Source organism: Halichoeres trimaculatus, unplaced genomic scaffold (genome assembly GCF_033239565.1).
Source record: "Halichoeres trimaculatus isolate MK-OKI-2021-1 unplaced genomic scaffold, fHalTri1.1 fHalTri1_scaffold_24, whole genome shotgun sequence".
Taxonomy (NCBI): Eukaryota; Metazoa; Chordata; class Actinopteri; order Labriformes; family Labridae; genus Halichoeres; species Halichoeres trimaculatus.
The window spans coordinates 9,801,546-9,818,662 of NW_027437202.1; the positions used below are offsets into that span (position 1 = coordinate 9,801,546).

Here is a 17,117-nt window from a genome sequence, read left to right on the forward strand (position 1 = left end):
GGTGGACACACACACACACACACACACACACACACCCTCACACTCTGTGTCACGTGCTTTCTGACACTGTCACACCCTCACACAGCGTCACACTCCCTCACACACTCTGTCACAGCAAACCTTGGGTTGTAGAGAAGCTCTGGGTGTGTGTGTGTGATCTCAGAGTGGGATCTTCCTGCCGATTGAGCCGGTGAGTCATTATTCATTTTATTTTGCCGTCTGTGGCCTGAGTGTGTTTCTGCTCACCCTGTGTGTGTGTGTGTGTGTGTGTGTGTGTGTGTGTTCTTTCATAGCTGTTTCACTTTGCCTTTTAACATCTGGGCTTGGTGTGGGCCCCCGGCTGTCTCCAGCTGTGCAGTTTTAGTCGTCTTACCTCACCCAGGCTCCTGACTTCTCACCGAGGACTCTTTGTGTGTCTTGTTTGTGTACTTGTCTCAGATTGTCTGTGCCCCAGAGAGAGAAAGACGGAGAGGAACCAAAAGAGACCACAGCGGGACCGGTAGCGAGACAGAGAAGTGGTCGGGTGTTTGCTTGGATCATGGCTCCGAGGAGGTTTGAGACCAAACCGGTGATTTTCTGTCTGAAGACGCTGCTGCTGCTCTACTCGCTCGTCTTCTGGGTGAGAAATCGATCCGCTCTCCTTCTTTGATTCCTCACTTTAATTTATTTCCAGTACGTCGTGTCCAGTTATGGTGTGTGGGCAGCTGGGGTCAGAGGTCATCGGAGGGTCAGTAATTCTCTGCAGTCTGAGGAATGAGGAGGAGGAGGAGGAGGAGGAGGAGGAGGAGGAGGAGGAGGAGGAGGAGGAGGAGGAGGAGGTGGTGACACCCAGACGATAATGAAGACGATGGAAGCACAGGAAGAGCGTCCGACTCTGAGCGAGAGGAGAAGGAGAAGTTTCAAGTGTCCAATCGACAAAAAGCATTTTGATTTTAATGAACAGGGATCTGTGTGTGTGTGTGTGTGTGTGTGTGTGTGTGTGTGTGTGTGTGTGTGTGTGTGTGTGTGTGTGTGTGTGTCTGTGTGTCTGTGTGTGTGTGTGTGTGTGTGTGTGTGTGTGTGTGTGGATGTTGCTCTGGCTCTCGTTCTTCTCGTCTGTTTGTTACTTTAACACTTTGATGTCAGAGCTAAGTACAGAGTCATTTGATGCTCTCTGTAACACACACACACACACACACACACACACACTGTGCTGTGTGAGATCAGTGGCTGAACTACACACACACACACACACACACACACACACAAACACTGTGCTGTGTGAGATCAGTGGCTGAACTACACACACACACAGACAGGTGGAGCTCAGTGTAACTGCTTTCCTTCTGTGGCTGAGAGTGTGACCTGTAGCCCCGCCCCCTCAGGTGTCAGGTGTGGTGCTGCTGTCGGTGGGGTTGTGGTGGAAGTTCATGTTGGGCCCCTACATGTTGCTGATCTCCGGCGGCCCCTCCAACGCTCCGTACGTTCTCAGTGGCACGGGAGCTGCCATCATCCTGTTTGGACTGTTTGGCTGCTTCGCCACCTGCAGGGGGCGCCCTTGGATGCTGAAAGCGGTGAGTGTTTATTGGTTTTATTGTGATTATTTACCTCACACTTCTCCCTGACCCCTGACCCCTGACCTCTGACCTCTGACCTCTCCTCAGTACGCCGTGTTTCTGTCCCTGGTCTTCCTGACCGAACTCATCGCGGGAATCTCGGGATTTATCTTTCGCCACGAGGTTTTCTCACTTCTTTATGACACATGACAATGAAACTGTGACACAGCCGCTGACACTGCTCTGTGCTTCAGATCAAAGGCACGTTCCTCACCACGTACAGCGACGCCGTGATGAGATACGACGGGCGAGACGACAGGAGTCTGGCTGTGGACGGAGTTCAGCGCAGGGTCAGTGTGTGTTTAGAGCTAACAGAGCTAACACGTTAGCATCCAGATACACACAGCAATGTGATGAACACAAAGACGGTTTGATAACGTCCCGTGGGTTCCTCAGCTCTTTTCTGCGCCCCGTGTTGTTGTGTGAGGAAAGGAGATTGTGTTTTTTTATTCTGAAGATTTGTCAGCACGACGGGGACCTGCTCTGAGAGATGAATAACTGTGTGTGTGTGTTTGCAGTTACACTGCTGTGGAGTGTATAACTACACCAGCTGGTTCAGCAGTGTGTATTTCCCTGTGGGTGGTGTTCCCTCCAGCTGCTGCGTCAGCTTCTCTGACTGCAGCGTAGCCGACCTGAAGAACACGACCGTGGCTGCACGCAAAGTCTACAAGCAGGTCAGAAACACACACACACACACACACACACACACACACACACACACACACACACACACACTGATTGTCACCAGGAATAACTGAGCACAGATAAATAAGCACCATGTGCCTGCAGGGCTGCTACGAGTTGGTGACGTCCTTCATCGAGGGCAACATGGGAATCATCGCTGGAGTCACCTTTGGCATCGCCTTCTCTCAGGTGCAGAGCGAACGCTCGTGTCCTCTCACTGACCGTTGTGTGTTGCTATGCGCTTGTCTTCATCTCTTCCTCCCCTCAAACACGCAGAGGAGGCTCCAGAAACAAACTCCACATTATGTTTAACTGTGTGACGGCATGAAGAACACACAGGGCTGCCAGATGTGTTAGTTAGCTAAGAATAAACATGGAAACATTCAGTAGGTTTATGTGTTTTGAACAGTGAAAATCCTAAAGTGTCCTCTAACTGGAAGCCTTCTGTCTCAGCTGATCGGGATGTCTCTGGCCTGCTGCTTGTCTCGCTTCATCTACACCAACCAGTACGAGATGGTGTGACAGGTGAGACGTGGAAGGGATCAAAGTGTCAGTCCTAATTTCCACTGTGGGCAAAGTTTGCACTGTACTTGCAGGTGAAGCGACGAGGCCCGAGCTCGGCAAAGTGACTCCCGTGTGTGTTTGTTTTCAGAACGGACGGTGAGACTTGCGGGCACCGAAACGTGGAAAGCGGATCACGTGTGAACGCTCTACATTCCTGTGTGTTTACGTTTGAGGTTTGGGAGCACCAGAGTGTCGTCAGCTGGTGATTTGGTTCGTTGTCTGTCACTAGGTGTAAACATTTGGCACCCCAGGTCAAATTAAAGCGCACAGTAACCACGATCAGTGACAAGTGACCAAGTTGAAATGTGACGGTACCACTTGTGTTTGTGTTTGTGTGTTTCACATTTGATTGGAAAGGTTTAAAGTTTTATATTTGAAGCCTGTGAAATGGATAAATAATGTTTTTCCAAAGGAGCACGGCAGGGAGTGTGTTTGTTTGCTTGTGTCTGCAGTGGTTTGTGCTGTGGGTGGGAGTGTGTGCAGAGACGAAGCGCCCCCTGTTGTGTGGTGGATTCCCAAAATGTGGAAGTGACAGATAAATGAAATTTTCTAACGGTGTTTCTCCCTTGACAGCGGCTGCTGTTGCAGGTTATTCCCAACCCTTGTGGAGGACATAGCAGTAGTTGTGATGCAGCGCCACCGGAGGGCGCTGTTTGACCGCCTAACTGTTATCATGAAACTGTTTGTTCCTTGTGTGTGTATAGTGTTTGTTTTAATGCAGGTTAAAAAGAAACAGAAACAATAATGTCAAGGCAGAAACAACAAACGACACAGAGAACAGATAAAAACATGACAGGATGTGGTGACAGTAGTTTAGATGTCATTCATGTGGCGTCGCCTGCCTCAAGCGTCTTGGTGACGTCACATGCAGCCGCTACCCTGTGATTGGATGTGTGGGGGTTTGCTCTTCCCGGAAGTGCCGTTCCTCCCACCGGCAGCATCAGCACGGAGGCTCGGAACCGGCAGAGGTGACAGGCCACCGGTACAGTCGGAGACAGCGGACCGGCAAAGGGCTCCGGACACACGGTAAGAAGACGCAGTGATGACCGAGCAGATGTAGCGGCTCCGCCCGCGGTAAGGAGCGAGGAGCCCGGCAGGTTGTTAGCTGGATGTAGCTCCGGGAGGCAGAGTGCAGGAGGTGTTTATCTGTGAGTGGTGAAATATAAGCAGCTTAAAACACTGAGATGTCCTCTCATGTCGGAGTGTGTGTGACATTTTCATCATGTTAACAACGTAACGATGCTAACAGTTAGCCTGCTAACGGTGCGACGCTGCTAGCCTGATGATGCTAGCAGAGATGAGTAGATGGGCACTTCCTGGTTTGATCATGTTTGACTACAGATCATGAGCTGATGAGTGCTGTCATGAAAACGTGTGTTTCATGTGTGTTTGTGTGTATTTGTGTTGATTTAATGAACGTTATCTTTGTTTTCCCCCCTGCCTCCTCTCCTCTCCTCTGCCCTTCCCTCCTTCCCTCCTCCCTCCTTCCCTGCTCCCTCACCCTGTGTCCTGTGTGGATGCGTGTTGGCCCTTTGGGTGGGTCTGCAGCTGGACCCCCGTCCTGGGCAGGGACTCAGCGTGCCAGGATAAACCTGAGTCACTGATCCATGAGAAGGAGGAGACAAGCGTAGACACCTGTGGGTGCAACACTCAGGTGACGAGGTGCTCAGGGAGCAGGGTGCTCAGGGAGCAGGGTGCTCAGGGAGCAGGGTGCTCAGGGAGCAGGCTGCTCAGTAATCCTCTAAAGAGCATTATCAGGCTAAGTTTGTCCTCACACTGTGACCGCTGCTTTCTTTCAGCTCGCCACCATGCAGACATGTGAAACGTCCAACCAGAAGAAGTCGCTCTTCAACGCCATGAACCGCTTTATCGGCGCAGTCAACAGGATGGACCAGACGGTGATGGTGCCCAGCCTGCTGCGGGACGTCCCGCTGGACGAAGAGGATGTGAAAAGAGAAAAGAGCGCCACCCAGGACTCTGCCTACCTGCAGCAGGACGGCGACATGTACAGCTCGTACGTGCTGCTCAAGTCCATCCGCAACGACATGGAGTGGGGCGTCCTTCAGGCGGACGAGCGGCGGAAGGAGGCGGCGGGCACGGCGGAGACGGCGAGGGACGACGACCTGGAGAAACAGTTTCACTTCCACCTGAGCGGTCTCCACACAGTTCTGTCCAAACTGACGAGCAAAGCCGACACGCTGACGAGCCGCTACAAGGAGGAGATCGGGTGCAGGAACTGAGGAAGGACACTGGGTGGGAAAGGTCAAGCACACCTGCGCAGGCGATGTCCCGTCTGAGCTCTTTAGTGACACAACGGTAACAGTCGGCCACGTCTGCGATGTGTGTGTGGACGTATTTGAAAAAGTTGAGTTTGGCAGAAACCAAATGAAAGAAAAGCAAAGAGGCGACATTTTTTCCACCAGAGAACAGGAGCAGGTGGAAACGCTGACGACTGGGGTCCCTGAGAGGCGGCCAAGTGTTTGAGTGGAAGAACGTGTCACCGTAGGAAGCTTGTCGTTGGGCTTCACGACAGTAAGTGTGCTCAGCAAGCAAACTGATTTCCAAGTGTCCCTGAACACACCGCTGTGTTGTAACCTGAAGGCCTGAAACCAAGTGTGATGTCATTGATGGTTTGCGAAGGCATCAGTGACTTCAGAGAAGTAGTTAGCATAGATCTGCAGGAACAGAAGAGAGGCCGAAGGTTTGTTTGGCGCACAGGGACCGAGGAAGGAGCCAAAGACGTCAGAGCCGCTCTCCTGTTTGTGTGGTCGTTTGTCTGTGGTTTAGCTGTTTGTTTGTTTTGTTTCCCCTCAGGCTGTCGGAGACTGTCTGTCTTCAGGGTTTGTGTTTGTTGTGCCGTTTGTTTCTATGTTTATCCTTTATTAGAAACTTTACATTGAAGACTATGCAAACGCACACAGACGTGCAGAGTGTTTGATGTGTGTGCGAAGCTAGACGCACAAACATTGTTTCTGTAAAGTCCCATGTTTTCCAAATGGAGTTGTTGTTGGATGAGAGAAAATGTTTTGTGACTGAGAAAAGAGTGAGAAGTCATCAAAGCGTAGAAAGCATCAAACAGGAAGGCTCTCTGCGTTCACCTGAAGAGCTCCCTGAAACACTGCAGACAGGTCAGCACAGCACCACAGCAGCGAGTGGAGAAAACGATCAGACGGCGAGTCCGAGCTGTGATTCAGACGTGTTTATTGTGCAGCACGGGCTCGTCCAAAGCCATGAACGTGTGCGGGAACGTTTGCTGTGTTTTGTCATTAGGAGTTTATTATGATTAAGTGAGAGAGGAGAAGAAGCCGAAGACAAAGACACCGAGAGGTTCAGCCGTGTCTGATGTGACATGAGATGTGTGTGTGTGTGTGTGAAAGATATATGTGTGGGTAATATTAATTTCATGTGTAAGGAGCAATGCTGTTTGTCTATGTAACATTCATGTCCTTGAATAAATGTTTTGTGTGTGTGCTGGTGCAAGTTGGAGGTCACTGGTGTGTTTGCGTACTCCCAGGTGTTGAGTTGCAGCACAAATCAGAGTGTGGCACATGTTTTATTTCCAAAATAAATCATTCCAGAGAAAACCTGTGAGGCGTGTATTTTTTGATATTTGAAGCTGACGGTCACGGTTTGACGGGAACTGACTGAACAGTTGAGTTTTTACGGTAATTCTGTGATGGCAGAGAAGCTGTTGGTGTTTAGTTTACAGCGTTACCATGGTGATTGGTGACTACAGTGAAGCTGTGAAGGGTATCGGTGAAGGACTCGGTTTCCCATGAGCACTTGCACTTCCTGTTGTGTAAACGTCACTCTCGCCATGGCGTGCCTTTGCTTTGCAGCATGAACGGAGGTGGATCGTGTGATGAAGCTACTTTTGATGGAGCCGAAGATCTTGTCCCAAGATGCCAAGCGAGCAGGTAAAGTTTGTTTACAGTGCGTTGATGTCTGAAAGTGTTTAGCGGTCTAACTTTGTAAAGTGTGTCGATTCCGCAGTTTAGCATAGTGCTGCTAACGCTTCAGGCCTCCAGCCCCGGTCCAAACTATCGAGTTTTCTCCGTTAAAATCAGCGGAAGGTTTCTGATCCCGTTAAGAGTGATTGTGTTTGAATCGCGCTACGTCGGATGTTGATTTTCCCTGCAGTTTAGTTTTTCTCTGATCATGTTTAGTCCTTTAAACAGGTCGTCGATCACCTCCCATCTGCTTTACATTGTGGGTATTTTTCACTCGATAGATTTTTCCACAAGATGGCGCCTTTGGGTGGAGTCGAGGGGGTTGTTAGACATTAGGGCGTAGAAGAAGCCGTTCTTCTTCGTTGGTGGAATAACATGTAGCGGTAGGTAAAAAGTAAACATGTCACAGTCGACGTGATTTGATAGTTTTGATCAGAGAAACGCGTTAATCAGACATTTACGGTCCGTAGGTGGACACAAACAAACAGAGGACACTTCCGGTTTGTGTTTGTAAATAAAATGGGTGTAAATATACAAACAACCGGGGCTGAGTTTGTGCTGCGTGTAAGCCGGAAGAGTAGGGGGGTTGAGATGCGATGTCCACCGTTAAAGAGCGAACAAATGTTTTTATTGCATTTTGAATGTTGTAGATTAAATAAAGTTATTTATTAGAATAAGTTTGAGCAAATGTAGAGCTTCGCTCCTCAAATGTGGTCCTTAAACGGCTCTTGGATCGTGTCCAGACCGCCTTCCGTCTGCTTTACATTACAGGGTATATTGAACGCCATGCAACTCTATGTTTTGCCACAGGAGGGCGCCTTTGAGCAGAGTGTAAGCGGTTATAGATGTGACTGTGAATGATTTTTGAAGGCTCGGATCAAAGTTGAGGCATTTCACAGAGATTTCCAGTGGAGAGGTGGACACAACCATGAACAGGACAAAAGGCACAGAGTGGGTTTGTGGCGGTCCGTGTTGGGGCTGAACAATTTATGGTTTTTAGATGGAAATCGCAATTTTAGACAATGCAATTTAGAGATGGCCAAAGCAGCAATTTTTTGCAGCGCTCCTGACCGACTCAGGATGTGTTGTGTCAAGTCTTACACACATTGTGTTTGACCAATTTGTAGACAGTCTATACGCTAAAAGTGCTGGTAAGCAGGTGAACAACACAAAGGCTCTGTTTGGGAGTAAAAGTTGATGGAAACAGATTATTTATCATCACGATTGATGAGTAAAAAATTGTGAATTGCAATATTGGCCAGAAAAATAAGATGTTTTCCTAAAATCGTTCAGCCCTACGTGTGAATATCCCAAAGCTGGATTTGAAATGAATGGTGAATCAAATTGAAATCACAATATTTCTTCCAGAAAAATGGCAATTCTATGTTTATTTAAAATCGTTCAACCCTAGTACATGTGTTTTTTTTTTTTTAACACACAACAGGGGCTGAGTTTAGTGTGGTAAGTTATCCAGAATCACAGAGGGAAGTAATATTGGAGTAGCAGTGTTAAAACGAGCGAAATGTTGTGTTGCTGTAGTCCTTAATTGTCCTGATTTGTGGTCGTGAAATAGCTCCTCGATCTCCCTCCCGTCTGATTTTGTTACGTTGTTTGTATTTCTTTAATTGTCAGAAACAAATTTGAACTTAAAGGCACAAAATTTCTGTCTGAGGGCGAAACCAGTGCCTGATTTCCACGGTAGTGTTAATGTAGCCACATGCACGTGTAGTTTGTGCCACAGGATGGCACCTTTGAGTCGAAGAGGTTGTTAGCATTGGCTGTACATAGACGTGTGGGATTAAAAAGAAATTATTTGAAGAAATGTCAGCAATGTGTTGAGAGAGCTTTGTGTGTAAAAGGGAGAATTGTTGTTAGTGAAGCAGGCTCACACATGCAGGTTTGTTTTAGACGTGGACCTAAAAACACGTGAGAAAATGTGTCAAGTGTGTAGTGACTTTGTGTGGTTTTAAGCAAGTGTGGATGAGCAAGTATGGTATCGTGGTAAAAGTTTAGGATTTGTCATTATAGTTGAGTTTGAGTTATTGTTGACATTGTTTTTGTCATGATGGGTTAGTTTGAATTAGTTTGAATTAATTTTAGAGCCGGCATTGTAGTTTTTATTTAGTTTTGATTTATGTAACAAGGCTTAGTTTCAGTTGAGTTTCAGTTTAGTTTTAGTTTAGTTTTTCGTACCTTATCAACCAGGTGCAGGATTGAAAAAGGTCAGAGTAAATATTTTGTAACACGGTTTATTTTCCAGTCCAACGTAGAGCTCAGTGCTCAGTCAGTGCTGATACTGAACTGTTGGCTGCTGCTTTAAAAAGGAGTAAATAATAATCTAAAGTGAATATAAAAATGTAAACATAAATTAGTTTAAAAAATACACTGTATAAAACAATATAATCTGATCTTTAATAATGATAAACTTGGACTCTGTAACAATAAAGTCAGACTCAGATGAAATTAAACTGTTACAGAGGCTCTGATTCGTTGCTCGTCTACGTTTGGTCTCAGCACAGAGCACAGCCAGCCAGTAAACAAACACGTCCTAGTACGTCACTGTGATGGTGCCGTACGGCGCTGACAACTGCTGAAAACTGTGGTAAAATTGTTTTGGGAAAATGTGTGGGATTAATTTAAATCCTAAATGCTGTTAATATACGATAACTAAGGGAATTTAGTGTTTGATTGTGGTCAGTTTGAATGAGTTTTATGGACACATGGACACAAGTTTTAGTTTACTTATTGTTTTTGTTTTATATTTGAGTTTTTCTCAGTTTGAGTTAACTGCTATGTGTTTTAAATGTGAGTTTTGTTTTAGTGAACTGTTCCGAGCTTGTTTTGTGCACCAAGTGAAAGAAGTGTGTTTGAGGATCATTGATTGTTGCTGTCCTGTCAAAAGGTGGAGAGTGTGTTTCAGAGAGGACGTTGATGTAGCTGGCACTTTGTGTGACGCACATCCAGAGGGTTTTTCACTTGTGGTGGACTGGTGAACACAGAGCGCCTGTGACTTAGTGCTGGAGTGTGTGTGTGAAGAGTTTGAGGGGGGCAAATGGAAAGAGGACTTTGTTTGAGTACTTGTATTGTTTGAGCAGCAAAGTTTGTGATTGATAAGTGTGAAGTTGTACCAAACAGCCCCCGAGCAGGAAGTGAGTGTGTGTGTGTGTGTGTGTGTGGCTGGTGTTTGAGAAAGTGGCAAAAGGTGCAGAAAGTGTGTTGTTGTGTTTGAAGTGTGAAATGTTTGAATGATTTTTTGTGTGTTGGTTGTGTCGCTGTCAGTGAAGTGTGACTTTGTGTGTTGTAAATGTTTGATGTGTAATGCTTAATGCTGTGCTTTGACTGTCTAATGTATTTTTGGGTTGTATTTCTGCCTGTGTCCTTGAAGTGTTTGTTGTTGTTTTGTGATGCTAATTTGTGAATAAAGGTTTGTTCCAAAAAGAAGAAATAAAGAGGAAAAAAAGCACAATCTGAAAGTGTTTCCTGTGTCATTCCTTCTTAAGGTGTGTTTAAAATTGATCCTTTGACTGTGAAACTGTGTGAAATGCTGCTACTTTGATCCGAGCCTTCAAAAAACCGTGAGTGTGGGATGTGTTACTTATGACCTGTCATTATGAATGTGTATGAACATTGGAGTGTGCTCCAAGGCGCCCTCCTGTGGCTAAGGCTGTAGTTGCATGAGGTTGAATGATCCCTGTAATGTAAAGCAGAGGTGTTTGAGGTGGGGGGGGGGGGCAGATTGTGGGGAAAATAAGAAATGTGAAATAAGTGATTTAAATGTAGAGCAATGTAAAAGAAACACACACACCTTTTTGGTGTTTTAAAGGGTTTAAAGGGATTAAGTGGATTAAGTGATGTGCATGAAAGTGTCAGTTTGGGTGTGACGTGTTGATAAGTGGGTGGAGGGTAAAAAGGGGAAATGGGGCAGCCTGTGTGAAGTTTTGGTTTGTAAATAAATGGACTTATTCCCACGAGTGTGTGAAGTGTTGTTTGTTAGAGTGAAGAAATGAGTGAGTCCAAATGTCTGAAGAGTTTTATGAACAGAGTGTGTCTGTATGTAAAGTAACGACTGTTTTTTCCTCATGAATAAACTGTGAAATGTGAAGAATACGTGTGTTATTGTGTGAAATATGTGTGTGAAATATGTGTGTGTGTGTGTGTGTGTGTGTCCTACAACCTAAGCCTAACCTTTGTGTTTCCTCTGTGAGATCATCCAGGACAAGTTGGAGGCGTTTGTCAGAGGTTATTGTCAGAAGTTTGTAGTGATTGTTGAGAGTAGTGTTAGTGTGAGGGTTGGGGGTTTAGAGACTTTGTGTTTGAGCTGTAGGAAGAGGAGCTTCATGAATAATCAGACCGAGTAGTTTGAGTGGAAACAGGCCAACGTTTGTGTAAAAGTATGAGTGAAAGGGTGAGATAAATGCAGGCGTTCCCAGAGACGTGTTGTTTTTCAGACGGTTAATGGAGTGTGGTGTGTGTGCGTGCGGTCTGTGGGTGAATGACACATCAGTGTGTGAGCTGCACTCATTGATTGATTATGAGTAGGCTCACGTGAGAATGTTGCAGCACGGTGCTTTAGAAAGATGTTGATAAGTTGGAGCTGAAAATGTGCTCGGTGTTTGACGCGTTCAACAACAGTGTCCTTTATTTGTCAGTGCAGGATGGAGTTGTGTCCAGAAAGAGGTGAGTGGAGATGAGTTGTGTTTGTTTAATCCTACGTGTGTTTGCTGTGATGAGCCCCCCCCCCCCTCAGTTTAGGGTTAGGGGTACTGTGAACATATGAAGAGTAGTTTCCTGTAGGCCAGGTGTGCATGTGAAGATGTGATGAGATGAATGGAGAGGAATAAGAAGTGTTGACGTAAGTAGTGCAGTCACAGCAGAGTATTGAGTGATTGATTTAACCTGGAACCTTGTCGACATGTGATGTAATGATGATGAAATACCTTAAATGGAGGAGGAGAAGCAGAGCAGAAAAACAGGCCTTGTACGAGGAGGAGTAATTTGAGAAATAAGCATGAGTGGTGTCTTTACACACACGTCACAGTAAATTGACACACACGTCACAGTAAATTTACACACACGTCACAGTAAATTGACACACACGTCACAGTAAATTGACACACACGTCACAGTAAATTGACACACACGTCACAGTAAATTTACACACACGTCACAGTAAATTGACACACACGTCACAGTAAATTGACACACACGTCACAGTAAATTTACACACACGTCACAGTAAATTGACACACACGTCACAGTAAATTGACACACACGTCACAGTAAATTGACACACACGTCACAGTAAATTTACACACACGTCACAGTAAATTGACACACACGTCACAGTAAATTGACACACACGTCACAGTAAATTGACACACGTCACAGTAAATTTACACACACGTCACAGTAAATGAAGTGCAGAAGTATAAATTAGGGCTGGACAATGAATCAGATTGTAGTCATGATTTTATTTTTGCCATGTGACGATGATAAAAACAATATAATTGAATAAAAACAATGAATATGGCACACAGTGTAGCCGTAGTTCCTGTGCTCCATGTGCAGCCGCAGCGAGTGTTTTTGACTTATGTGTATCAATAGTACCGTATGTGCCACTTGCTGGTTGTTTAAAATAGTGTTTAAATAAGTACTGAAGTTTTTGGGTTAATGAATAACTGTGTGTATGAATTGTGATTTCAATGTCACTTAGAATAATGGGGATTGTTATCTGTAGCATAAACACCCAGGCCCAAGTATAAATGAGAGCTAATGTGTGGGTCAAGCATAAAAATATGTCAACATGTGGAGTAGACTTTTTCCATGCACTTTTAAAGGTTTATTGTTTTAAATGGCAGTGTTTGAGAGTTGCGTCGTGTCCCACGGTGATGTGGTTTGAAATGTGATTAATTGTCCAGCCCTAGTGTGAAGCTAGTAAATGTGAAGGTGTACGGTTTAACCCTCAGCCCCAGGAAACAGACGCACGTTAACATGAGCACGGGCAGGAAGGCCGCGTGGCCCTGAGCAGAAGTGTGGGGTGGAGCAGCACGAGTAACGGCCCCGTGTTTGTGGCCGTCCAAAGATCCAGGAAATGTAACGTGTGCATAGAGAACAGCAGAGAAAAGGTGCCATTGTTGAAGGCCGTCTGTCACTGAGGTGGTGTGTAGCAGTGTTAAAATGAGCAGCAATGAGAAAAGAAGTGTCATGAAGTTTTTGTCGACGTGACGAGGATGTTAGTGTGTTTTCAAAGACAGATGTGTTGTGAGAGTTGTAATTATGTGCACATACATGAAGACATGCAAAGAGTGAGTAGTAAATGTGGCAAAATGTGACAGATCCAGTGGCCTTTGGTTTGTTTGTGTATGTGTGTAAATGTGATGAGAGAAAGAAGTGAAGGTAGCATGAAGAGTTTGTGAGGTGAGGTTTGTGCGTGTGGATGAAACGTGTGTTTGTTTACACACAGGCACAAACACAGGGAGCGTACAGGTGATGTTATGTGTGAAGGAAGCTGAAAGGTTTGTGTTTTGGAGCAGAGTTTGATGTAGTCGTAACGTGACCCTCCGCCAATGTGCTTGGCATGTATTGAACCTGATGCAAGTTGTGCTTTGTCCACATGATGGCGCCATCGAGTAAGGTGGTAGGGTTACACATGAAGGCCAGAAGAAGCAGCTGTTGTAGTTGTTGTGATATTTACAGACAGTGAGGGTGGGTTTGAAGTCAGAGTCGGAATAAAGAAGGACACAAGAAAGACGTAACGCCCGTGGTGATGGAGTGACTTTTTTTTTGTCCACTCTTTTTTTGTCTTTACTTTGTAAAAAATATTGTTTTTATTGACAGAGCAGTAAACAACAACAGCGTACAATAAAAAGAGGATGAGTGTGTATTACAGCGAGGGGTTGAGTGTGTAACACATGAGATGAAAGCATTGAGAGGAGCGCGGATGGTTGGAGTTGTCACAGGTGTCCTGTTGAGAGATGTGTTGACAGATTGCGAAGATACGTTTGCATGTGTGAGTGAGCAGCGAGGCCAGAGTCCTGATGGAGTGTGTGGTGTGTGTGTGTGTGTGTGTGTGTGTGTTTGTTGTTTGTGTTTGTGTAAAAAAGAAGATGTGCTGTGAAGGCAAATGTTAGTAACAATGAGTGTGTGTGAAGTGTGAGGGTGCGGACGACGAGGAAAACAGTGTAATACAGTGTGTGTGTGGAGGTGACAGGGCAGAGAGTTTGTGTGTGTGCGTGTGTGTGTGTGTATGTTGTTGATTGTTGACATACAGTGATGAGCGGGAGAGTGCGTGAGCGATTCAGGGACGAGGTGTTAGCGAGGAGTGGTCCAAACGTTGAAGCAGCTCCTGTGGTTCAGCGAGCGAGGCCGACACGACCTGAGAGGAGAGAGAGAAAGGAGGCGTTGATGAGAGGAAGGCGTAAAGATGAGACGCTGTTCAGAGAGAGCGGTGAGACACAGACGGTGGTTGGGGCTGACAGGTAGAGAGGTAGACAGGTACAGAGGTAGACAGGTAGACAGGTAGACAGGTAGACAGGTAGACAGGTACAGAGGTAGAGAGGTAGAGAGGTAGACAGGTAGAGAGGTAGACAGGTAGACAGGTAGACAGGTAGACAGGTAGACAGGTAGACAGGTAGAGAGGTAGACAGGTAGAGAGGTAGACAGGTAGAGAGGTAGACAGGTAGAGAGGTAGACAGGTAGACAGGTAGAGAGGTAGAGAGGTAGACAGGTAGAGAGGTAGAGAGGTAGAGAGGTACAGAGGTAGACAGGTAGAGAGGTAGAGCGAGCACGCTGGATGAGAGCGATTAGTCCACAGCAGTGAAGGAGGTGAAGGGACAGCGTGAGGTGTTTTGTGACTTCCTGTGGGAGTGATTGTAAAAGTGCAGGTGTGTGAAAAGTGTGTGTGAGAAAACAGAAGTGTGTGTGTGTCCATGAAACAGCTGAGTGAGGCCGACTGTGTTGTTGTTGACGTGTGTGGGAAAAAGGTGATTTGTTGCCAAATAGGACGTGTGTGTGTGTGTTTTTCCAAACGCGGTGTTTGTGAGGTGTGAAGGTGTGTGAAGGTGTGTGAAGGTGTGTGAAGGTGTGTTTGTGTGTGAATGTGTGTTTGTGAGTGAAAGAGTAAAACCCCAGGAGTGTGGAGAGCTGAGAGTTTGTGTGTGTGGTGTTTCCATGTGAAGATGGGTGTGAGAGCAGCAAAGCGAGCAAAGCTGGATCAGAGAGAGGAGTGTGTGAAGCAGCGGAGCGCTGAATGAGTGAGAGAAGTTTGACTGAGAGTGACAAAGTGTGTGAAAGGAAGGCCCCCGTGTTTGTACCGATTCATGCCCAGGTTTCTTTTCCTAATGTGATGTGTGTGATTGGAGCTGAGTGAAGGCCAAAGTGTGCCATGAATATATGGAGCGCGTGGAACGCGTGGAGCGTGTGGAGTGTGGAGTATGTGGAGCGTGGAGCGTGTGGAGTGTGGAGTGTGGAGCGTGTGGAGTGTGGAGCGTGGAGCGTGTGGAGTATGTGGAGTGTGGAGTATGTGGAGCGTGGAGCGTGTGGAGTGTGGAGCGTGTGGAGTGTGGAGTGTGTGGAGTGTGGAGCGTGTGGAGTGTGGAGTGTGGAGTGTGGAGCGTGGAGCGTGTGGAGTATGTGGAGCGTGGAGCGTGTGGAGTGTGGAGCGTGTGGAGTGTGGAGCGTGTGGAGTGTGGAGCGTGTGGAGTGTGGAGCGTGTGGAGCGTGTGGAGTGTGGAGCGTGGAGCGTGTGGAGCGTGTGGAGCGTGTGGAGTGTGGAGCGTGTGGAGTGTGGAGCGTGTGGAGTGTGGAGTGTGGAGCGTGGAGCGTGTGGAGCGTGTGGAGTGTGGAGTGTGGAGCGTGAAGTGCGTGATGCGATTGAAGTGTGGAGCGGGTGGAGCATGTGGAGCGGGTGGAGCGCGTGGAGTGTGTGGAGTATGTGGAGCGTGGAGCGTGTGGAGTGTGGAGCGTGTGGAGCGTGTGGAGCGTGGAGCGTGTGGAGTGTGGAGCGTGGAGCGTGTGGAGTGTGGAGCGTGTGGACTGTGGAGCGTGTGGAGTGTGGAGCGTGGAGCGTGAAGTGCGTGATGCGATTGAAGTGTGGAGCGTGTGGAGTGTGGAGCGTGTGGAGTGATGCGATTGAAGTGTGGAGCGCGTGGAGTCTGTGGAGCGTGTGGAGCGCGTGGAGTGTGGAGCGTGTGGAGTGATGCGATTGAAGTGTGGAGCGGGTGGAGCATGTGGAGCGGGTGGAGTGTGTGGAGTGTGTGGAGTGTGTGGAGTGTGTGTAGTGGGTGGAGCGTGTTCAGTGTGGAGCGCGTGATGCGATTGGAGTGTGATGCAGGTAGAGCAAATTCGTCACGTAGCATGGCTTCACTTTTACTTCACATCATGCAGCTCAACCACGGCCCCCAGCACAGCGCTCCACCCTCACCTCCAACCTTCACACTCAGCGTCACACTCAGTGTCACACTCAGCGTCACACTCAGCGTCACGCTCAGTGTCACACTCAGCGTCACACTCAGTGTCACACTCAGCGTCACACTCAGCGTCACACTCAGCGTCACGCTCAGTGTCACACTCAGCGTCACACTCAGCGTCACACTCAGTGTCACACTCAGCGTCACACTCAGTGTCACACTCAGCGTCACGCTCAGTGTCACACTCAGCGTCACACTCAGCGTCACGCTCAGCGTCACACACAGCGTCACGCTCAGTGTCACACTCAGCGTCACACTCAGTGTCACGCTCAGCGTCACACTCAGTGTCACGCTCAGCGTCACGCTCAGTGTCACACTCAGCGTCACACGTGAACCGACGACAACATTTCCACAGCTTTCTCGTGGAGCAACGCCACACGCTCCACGCGCTCCAGTGTGTGGAGCAGCTGGAGTGTGTGGAGTGTGGAGTGTGTGGAGCGTGGAGTGTGTGGAGCGTGGAGTGTGTGGAGCGTGGAGTGTGTGGAGCGTGGAGTGTGTGGAGCGTGGAGTGTGTGGAGCGTGGAGTGTGTGGAGTGTGTGGAGTGTGTGGAGCGTGGAGTGTGTGGAGTGTGTGGAGTGTGTGGAGCGTGGAGTGTGTGGAGCGTGGAGTGTGTGGAGTGTGTGGAGTGTGTGGAGCGTGGAGTGTGTGGAGCGTGTGGAGCGTGGAGTGTGTGGAGTGTGTGGAGTGTGTGGAGTGTGTGGAGTGTGTGGCGTTGCTCCAAGAGAAGGCTGTGGAAATGTTGTCGTCGGTTCACGTGTGACACTGAGTGTGACACTGAGTGTGACACTGAGTGTGACGCTGAGTGTCACACTGAGTGTGACGCTGAGTGTGACGCTGAGTGTGACGCTGAGTGTGA

At 47.6% G+C, this 17,117-nt stretch overlaps 2 protein-coding genes across 7 annotated transcripts in view; both read left to right on the top strand.

Moving 5' to 3' along the window:
• The first annotated feature begins 64 nt into the window (after positions 1-64).
• On the top strand, positions 65-3,404 carry LOC141786065 (tetraspanin-7-like). Its single transcript, XM_074664772.1, has 9 exons — positions 65-190; positions 439-619; positions 1,365-1,553; positions 1,644-1,718; positions 1,790-1,885; positions 2,114-2,269; positions 2,385-2,468; positions 2,733-2,804; positions 2,932-3,404. The coding sequence occupies exons 2-8, from the start codon at positions 539-541 to the stop codon at positions 2,799-2,801; spliced, it is 750 nt and encodes a 249-aa protein (XP_074520873.1). The 5' UTR covers positions 65-190; positions 439-538; the 3' UTR covers positions 2,802-2,804; positions 2,932-3,404.
• A 54-nt stretch (positions 3,405-3,458) lies between these two features.
• The window catches only part of LOC141786066 (mid1-interacting protein 1-B-like), a 31,895-nt gene continuing 18,236 nt past the window's right edge, over positions 3,459-17,117 (top strand). For 2 of the 6 annotated variants that reach the window (XR_012597612.1, XR_012597611.1), the window contains exons 1-4: positions 3,459-3,869; positions 4,392-4,497; positions 4,643-5,375; positions 6,553-6,760. Coding sequence is in view for 1 of the 6 variants with exons in the window: in XM_074664774.1 (XP_074520875.1) it covers positions 3,709-3,869; positions 4,392-4,497; positions 4,643-5,083 (708 nt within the window). In the remaining 5 variants the exon portion in view is untranslated. The other 4 variants (XM_074664774.1, XR_012597613.1, XR_012597614.1 and 1 more) reach the window with 4 other exon arrangements.

Excerpts from the sequence above, each read along its gene's own strand:
- LOC141786065 (XM_074664772.1), top strand. The coding sequence starts at position 539 with ATGGCTCCGAGGAGGTTTGAGACCAAACCGGTGATTTTCTGTCTGAAG. Across the intron at positions 1,554-1,643 it reads GCCCTTGGATGCTGAAAGCG|TACGCCGTGTTTCTGTCCCT; the intron begins GTGAGTGTTTAT and ends ACCTCTCCTCAG. Across the intron at positions 2,469-2,732 it reads TTGGCATCGCCTTCTCTCAG|CTGATCGGGATGTCTCTGGC; the intron begins GTGCAGAGCGAA and ends CTTCTGTCTCAG.